The sequence below is a fragment of the Benincasa hispida genome, chromosome 9 (assembly GCF_027475165.1).
Source record: "Benincasa hispida cultivar pf3 chromosome 9, pf3_genome.v1.1, whole genome shotgun sequence".
Taxonomy (NCBI): Eukaryota; Viridiplantae; Streptophyta; class Magnoliopsida; order Cucurbitales; family Cucurbitaceae; genus Benincasa; species Benincasa hispida.
This window is the reverse complement of record NC_143486.1, coordinates 46967830-46975966: the sequence shown is the minus strand read 5'-3', so window position 1 is coordinate 46975966 and position 8137 is coordinate 46967830. Positions and strand designations below refer to the sequence as shown.

General features: G+C 38.6%; 1 protein-coding gene across 1 annotated transcript; it reads right to left on the bottom strand.

The window, feature by feature from the left end:
* Window positions 1-4543: 4543 nt before the first annotated feature.
* LOC150033864 (uncharacterized) lies at window positions 4544-5529 on the bottom strand. Its single transcript, XM_090317100.1, has 3 exons — window positions 5246-5529; window positions 5014-5156; window positions 4544-4962 (listed from the first exon to the last, which is right to left on the bottom strand). Exons 1-3 carry the CDS (start codon window positions 5527-5529, stop codon window positions 4544-4546), a joined length of 846 nt encoding a protein of 281 aa, XP_090173226.1.
* Between the last annotated feature and the right edge of the window lie 2608 nt (window positions 5530-8137).

The window sequence follows — 8137 nt, the reverse complement described above, 5'->3', positions numbered from 1 at the left end:
CAACACGGAAAAAATTATAAAAAATCAAAATGTTGACTTTTTGGTCAAAGTTTGACTTTGACCAAATGACTATTTTGTCCTTTGACTAAAGTTAGTGGGAAAATCCAAACTTTTGTTGGATAATTTCAGTAACTAAATAATGGGCTAGGTGTTGGCTTATAGTAGAGACATGAAGCTCACTTAGTGAATGGATTCTAGGTGTTAGGATTTTGTGAAGTTTTTTCATGCAATTTTGCATGACCCTTTTCTATAAATATGGGCTTGTGATTTTGGATTTTTGCCAAAATAGTTTTCTAAAATTGGGCTAAAAAGAAAAACCTAACCACAATCCCTTCTTCTATTTCCATTTTTTCTCTCTCTCGGGTTCTTCTTCGATTGGGTCCCACAACTCGGTTCTGAGTCTAGAGAATAGTAGGTCAGCTCTAGTGGTGGTCCGTTCGTGTTCGGGTAAAGATAGAAGAATTTCGGGAGCCTCGAAGGTATTATTTCAAAATAACCCTAATTAATTCTTTTGGGTTGCATGTTTAATTTGGGCAATTAGAGTAGAATTAATTCTTATTTCTGCTACGCATGCCGATTTTTCCATCATACGAACATCCAACTACGAGCAGGCTCCTTTCACAACTAAACTCTTATTAGGTTGGGAATATTTTTGAGGATTTCCCTTGCGCTGACATTAGAGCTTTGTATGAATATTTTTTTTTTGGAAATGAACGCATTTTCTTAAATACTGTATATACTGATCTTATCTGCTCAGACCTTCCCCACCCCCAAATTTAAAGATGAGCAAGGTCCTCATTGCGTTGTTTGGAGAGACTAGACAAACACTCAGAAGAAAATTTCAAAAAGAAGGTTTGAGCAGAACTTTGAAAGATAAAAGGTAAAGTACTGCTAAACTAAGAATTAACTAAGTGTTAGTCTGAATTTACAAAGTATGAGAAATGTTTCTAAGTATAAACATATGATACATCATAGCAACGCAATGAAGAACACAAAAGTAAAAGATTCAGAACATCGCAAGTATTGACAAAGGATGATAAAGAAAAAGGCACAGGCAAAAAAAAATAGAGTGAATATGTACTCAATTGTATTGAATATTAACAAGGTATATAATAATTATAAATGAACGCAATAATTTTTTTTTTGATTAATGAATTTGATATTTTCTTTCAAATTTGATTCAGATTGGTGCCGAGGATGGGCAACATGCATATATCCCCGCAACACACCCCTTAACTAAACACATTTCTGGAGGATACCTCAACATCGTGCATTTAGCTAAGGACGGGCAAAGGACATATACGCGGCAACACGCCCCTCACCGTAATGCATTTGGGTGTACTGGACGCATGGTGTCTCTTGGTATCACTTACTACACCCATCATTTCGGTACATACCAGTTTATATTCTTTTCTTCTTAATTCTTCAAAACATGAGTCGAAAAGACTTTGCAGTCATTCATCCAATCATTCACAAAAATTCAACGGTTGGCGCTACTAAATTTAAGGTATGGAAATATATTTGAAATTAGATTGGAAGGAAATATAGAAAGCATTACATGCTGATCCTAATAGACAGTAAATACATAATTTAGAAAGCGATAAAAGAAAGCTGTAAGGAAAGCAAGTAAACATAAATAGGGAAGCTGTTTGAAAGAGGTTCTGAGAATTACTGCAATCACTTCGCTTGCAAGCGGTTTAATTCTGCTTGCCCAAGTCAATAGTGTCCATGCGTCGATCGAAAGCGCCTCCATAGTAGGACTTAATCCGTTGACCATTGACTTTAAATGCGCCATTCCCGTCTAAAATTGTTAGTTCCATTGCTCCGTGAGGAAAGATTGTCTTGATTCGGAATGGCCCAGACCAGCGAGACTTCAACTTCCCTGGAAACAATCGCAAACATGTGTTAAATAGTAATAAATGTTGACTTTCGGTGAATGCCTGGTCGTTTATGCGGTTGTCATGCCATTTCTTGGTTTTCTCCTTATAGATCTTGGCATTTTCATAGGCGTCCCTTCGCCATTCGACCAGCTGGTTCAATTGTAGCTTCCAGACTTTCCCCGCACTTGCTAAATAAAACTTCAGCTTCTTGCATGCCCACATCACCTTATGTTCCAACTCGAGTGGCAGATGACAAGCTTTCCAAAGACTTGGGCATACAGAGATATGCCATTTGGTGTTTTGTAGGCCGTCCTGTAAGCCCAGAGTGCTTCATCAAGTTTGGGTGACCAATCCTTCCTGGAAGTATTGACTACCTTCTCCAAGATAGTTTGATCTCTCTGTTAGAAATCTTTGCTTGCCCATTAGTCTGTGGGTGATAAGCAGTCGTAACTCGATGGCTGACTTTGAATTTAGTTAACAGGTTGGTAATTATGCGGTTGATAAATTGAGAGCCCTCATCGCTGATTAAGGCCCGTGGCGTCCCATATCGAGCAAAAATGTTCTTCTTCAGAAACTTTGTCACTGTGGCCGCATCATTTTTGGCACATGCGATGGCCTCAACCCATTTCGATACGTAATCAACCACAATCAGAATATATTGATGATCTTCAGATGGTGGAAACGGGCCCATGAAGCCAATTCCTCAAATATCAAATAATTAAACTTTTAAGATTGATGTCAATGGCATTTCATTCCTTTTAGACATACTCCCCATCCTCAGACACCTGTGGCATTGCACAACATGGGCATGGGCATCCTTAAACAATGTTGGCCAGAAGTAACCGTACTGTAGGACCTTTGCTGCGGTTCTTTGCCCCCCAAAATGTCCTCCATATGAGGACTCATGAAAGAGCTCTAAAATTTCCTTGGCTTCATGCTCAGGAATGCATCGACGTAATATATGATCAGGTTCTTGTCGATATAGGAATGGGTCGTCCTAGAAATAAAATTTAGCATCATGTCTTAGCTTCTTCTTTTGCTGATATGTATAGTCATCCAGTATTTGACCGCAAACGATGAAATTTACTATGTCCGCATACCAGGGAACATTAATGTCTACTGCCATCAGCAGCTCATCGGGGAATTTTTCCTCAATATCTTTTTTTGTCCCTTGAACCTTGCATTTCTCCAATCTTGACAAATGATCTGCGACTTGGTTCTCGGTGCCCTTCCGGTCTTTAATCTCTAGGTCAAACTCTCGTAGGAGCAACACCCACTGTATAAGTCTTGGCTTTGCATCCTTCTTCGTCATCAGATACTTGATCACAGAGTGATCTGTATACACCACCACGTTTTTTTCGATTAACTACTGTCGGAACTTCTCCAGTGCAAACAGCACTGCGAGCATTTTCTTCTCTGTGGTATTATAATTTTCCTGCACATCGTTCAATGTTTTACTTGCATAATAAATAGGATGCAATACCTTATCCTTGCGATGACGTAAAACTGTGCCCACAGCATATCTGCTAGTATCGCACATCAACGCAAATGGTGTCGTCCAATCTGGCGCAATCAAAATGGGTGTGGAGATGAGTGCTTCCTTCAATGTGTTGAATGCTTTGGTGCATACATCATCGAAATTGTATTCTCGGTCAGCTTCAAGGAGTGCACTTAGGGGCCTTGCGATCTAAGAGAAGTTGCGAATAAACCTTCTATAAAACCCCGCATGTCCCAGAAAGCTCCTGGGTGTTTTTACGTTCACTAGTGGAGGTAACTTAGAAATTCTTTGCCTGATCAACTTCCAATCCTGCCCTAGAGATTTTGTGACCTAGAACTATACCTTCTTCCACCATGAAGTGACATTTTTCCCAGTTCAAAAGAAGATTCGTTGCCACGCATCTCTTCAGACCTTTTCAAGGTTAGACAAGCATGAGTCATAATTACTGCCGAACACTGAGAAATCATCCATGAATACCTTGATTGACTCGTCCAAGTAATCTGAAAATATTTCCATCATGCATCGTTGGAAAGTGCCTGGTGCATTGCAGAGTCCAAATGGCATGCGTTGGAATGCGAACGTACCAAATGAGCACGTAAAAGTTGTCTTGTCTTGGTCTTTCAGCGCAATTGCTATTTGGTTATATCCTAAACAACCATCAAGAAAGCAGAAAAATTCATTCCCTACAAGTCTGTCTAACATCTGATCTTTAAACGGGAGTGGGAAGTGGTCCTTTTTAGTGGCCAAATTCAGCTTGCGATAATCCACAAATTCTCCACCCCGTAGTTGTCCTTGTGGGAATCAATTCATTCTTGTCATTAGTGATGATTGTCATCCCCCCTTTCTTCGGAACACACTACACTAGGCTTACCCAGCTGCTATCAGATATCGGGTAGATGACACCTGCGTCCAACCACTTTACTATTTTCTTCTTCACGACCTCCCTCATGGCAGGGTTCAAGTGACATTGCCTTTCTAGTGATCTAGTCTCTTCTTCTTCTAGATGAATCTTGTGCATACAATATGAGGGACTAATTCCTCGAATGTCTGCCAAAGTCCATCCTAAGGCCTTTGCGTTATTCCTTAGGATTTTTATGAGTGCATCTTCTTTCTCCTTACTCAGCGATAAAGAAATGATGACAGGTAATGTGTCGTTACTTCCTAATTAAGCATACTTAAGGTGCACAGGCATCGATTTTAACTCTAACACAGGTGGCTTTTTCAAAGATGGTTTAATGCGTTGTGATGTCCTTTTAGATAACTTGAGCGGCTCAAAATTAGATTCTACCTGAATTGCGGCGCAAGCCTCCTCCAATATTGCGCCGATTTCAAAGTTTTCTTCTTCCAGCTCCTTCAGGGGTTCGTGCCAATGTTTTTCCCATAGTTCCTCGATATATTGGCAGTTCTCTATATCACCTGAGTACTTAAACACATTGAGCACGTTGAAATTTACTTCATGATCGTCAACCCTGATGGTCAGTTTTTCTTTCTGCACATTGAGCAGCGCTTGCCCTGTGGCGAGAAATGGACGACCCAGGATGATTGGGATTTCTCTATTGGCTTTGTAATCCAATATGAAAAATTCTGCCAGGAAGATAAACTTGTCCACTTGCACGAGAACATCTTCTATCTTGCCCTCAGGAAGCTTTATCGATCTATCGGCCAGCTGTAATGTAATCGTGGTTGGTCTTGCTTCGTCGATATCTAGCTTCTTAAAAATCGACAAGGGCATCAGATTTATTCTTGCCCCTACAGCGCGTTCCCGACCATCTTCCCTCCTATCATGCAGAGCAATGTAAAGGTCCCAGGGTCCTTCATTTTAGTGGGGAGGTTGTTTTGAAATAGAGTGCTGCACTCATATGTTAACACAATTGTTTCATTTTCCCCAATCTTTCTCTTATTGGCGAGAATATCCTTGAGAAACTTTACATAACTCGGCATCTGCTCTAATGCCTTTATCTGGGGAATATTAATGTGTAGCTGTCGGAGAACGTCCAGAAACCTCTGAAATTGCTTGCTATCATCTTTCTTTTTAAGCCTGAACGAGAAAGGTGGAAGATCCAGCCATATTTCTTGTTCACTTGGCTGTTTGGTGAGGTCCTGTGCTTGTTGTGTATCATTAGCTGGAGGTTGTGTTGATTGAGAAGTCATGTCTTGAGGGGCTTCATCTTTTGAAGATGAGCTTGTCACACCCCGTACGAGATTACCCTCCTAACCTGGATGGAATGGTGACTGCAGCAGTTACCAACCCTTTTGCTGGCACTTACTGCCTATCTTACCTGTTAAATCTTGCTCAAACCCTAAATACATACGTAATAACCCAAAACTTAACACATTTACATTATAGGGTTTCACAGCATTGTTTACATAGATAATACAACCTAGTGAGCCCCATTAAGAATACTAGTCACTAGACAGACACATGTGTACTAACTAATACAAGTCTTCAATTACGTTTCCTTTAACCTGTGTCTTGAGTGGCAGAGCAGCAGCAAAATAGTCTTTTGGGAACTGATCGCCACCTGAAAGAAAACATTTGAAAACGTGAGCTAGAAGGGCAGTGAGTGACTTAATAAAACGTAAATCTCATGCTTAAACTGAAAGCTTGAAAACATAATTCTGGAACTTAAAATATACTAAGCAAATGTATACATAAAATCATTTAAACCAATGTATCTGAAACCTGAATCTTGGCTGAGAATGAACATTCACTGCTTTAATTCCCAATGTTAAGCCAAGGCCAGATGAGTCCTTTACCTGTCCTGCTCACATTAAACTGTGGCTAGAAGAGATCCCTACGTCGATCTCTTTAAATATATCGATGGCCTCAAGCAACATCCTTAAAACATAAACGTTGATAACAACTCTTAAACATCAATGATCATCATTATTCCCTAGTTGAGAACGAGCATACACTGCTCTAGCTCCCAACGTCTATTATCGGCCAAGAGACCCGTACCTCGGCCTCTCATTCAGACCTACCTACATACACATGGAGTTTGATATGTACCGTCAACACCTTAGCTACATTTATTCAGATACCTTCCCTGCCTTTAGTATCCCTATTCATTATATTAATAAATATCAACTCATGTAAAGATATTCAAATTTCTTTTAATTATTAATCTCTTGTTAAGATTAATAATTAAAAATAAAAATATTTGGATTGACGTTTGTTTCATTCAAGAAGAGGAAGTAAGAACTCGGGGAATAATTTGAGGGTAATGAACTAGTTGAGCATGTAAAGGACATTCAAGGGTGAATTTGGCATGCTTGGGACAGGTCAAAGTCAATTGTAAAAGTCAACGGTCAAATGGTCAAACTCAAAGTAAAAAAAAAAGGTCAACAATTTGAAAAGTGGTGAAATTTTTGTAATTTTTGAGTTTTAAAGGTAAATTTGGCTTGTTTAAAACTTATGGGCAAAACTAGCTGAAAATTAAAGGAATTTGAATGAAAAGTCGAATTAAGACTGAATTTCGGATAGTCTGAGCAGTCTTGAGTATTTTGAAGTTTTCGAGCGTTAGAAATCGAATTTAAAGCTGAAATTTTGAGTTTAGTAAGTTAAGAGGTTTATTAACATTTTTCTTAGAGGACGTTATAGCTAATTTTGACTGGAAATTGGTGAATTAATAGGAAAACCGAGAGGAAGAGGAAAAAAGAGAATTTGAGATATTTTGGAAAAATTAAGGTGCTTTCTATTGAAATTTCTGATTGGATGGCTTTGAGGTTAAGGATTAATCATCTGGGCACGTGTTAAACTGGAAATTGTTTTGAGTTTGGCTGACAGAAGAAGAGGAAAAAGTTGTTTCCGAATTAGGGCCGTTCTTGTGAAGGAAAATTGGGAAAAATGAAAGAAAATTAAAGAGGAAGTAAAGCAGAAGCTGGTAGGAGGCTTGATTTGAAGAAATTTGGCCGACGAAGTAAGGAAAACGAAGAAAAATAGTGGCGCTAGAGTTATCGCGAAAACAGAGGATGCTCGGGTTTTTAGCAAATTCGTGGAGTTAGAGACTAATTCGAAGCTCCAAATTTAAAAGTAAGTTACTTATAAGGTCCTTCTATAGTTCTATGGTATTTTATTAGATCGTTATTAGTTGGAATTTCTGATTTTAAGCTCTAAAATTTCTGCAACTTCTCGCCGGAAAAACAAGGGTACCGTGGAGAGTTTGGTCGATTCCGGGAGTTCTAGGGCAATTCAGACGTCAAAACTTTGAGGTAAGTTAATTAAGGGATGGGTAAAAGGTTTTTATATGCTAATTAAGCTTTAAATGGCCGGAAAATGATGAATTTAAGTCTAAAACGCTCACCGGAAAAACGGAGGCCAAATCTGGAAATTTCTGGGCTGGAGGTTGAAGAAAGAGATGACTTTCCTGGTTTGACTCCGGTCCGGCATCTATTGTCCGTCATTAAAAGATGGAAAATCAATTAAGGTGTTCTCAAGCATAATTAGGGATCCAATTGGTATTGTTATAATACCTTAAACCTGAAATTAGAAGAAATTGGGATCTTAAGTCAACTATGAAGTTGATTAAGGGGTAATTTAAAGTAAACTCTAATTAGGATTAATGAGAAAAATTAAGGAAAATTGGAATAGAATTAGTTTTTATTGAAGATTAATTTTAAGGTCTCGAATTAATTTTAGAGAAATGGAAGGACCAAATTACAAATCAAACTTTACCTTGAATCAAATTAAGCATTTGGAAAAAGTTTAAGTTAAATTGGTTATACTTGAAAATTAATTTTCAAATAATTGGATTATGGT

What these genes read in the sequence shown, in the direction of transcription:
- LOC150033864 (XM_090317100.1), bottom strand. Translation starts at nt 5,529, where the DNA reads ATGACTTCTCAATCAACACAACCTCCAGCTAATGATACACAACAAGCA. An exon ending in GGGGAAAATGAAACAATTGT is followed by an intron (nt 5,157 to 5,245) that starts GTTAACATATGA and finishes TCTGCATGATAG; the next exon opens with GAGGGAAGATGGTCGGGAAC. An exon ending in ATCGATAAAGCTTCCTGAGG is followed by an intron (nt 4,963 to 5,013) that starts GCAAGATAGAAG and finishes TCTTCCTGGCAG; the next exon opens with AATTTTTCATATTGGATTAC.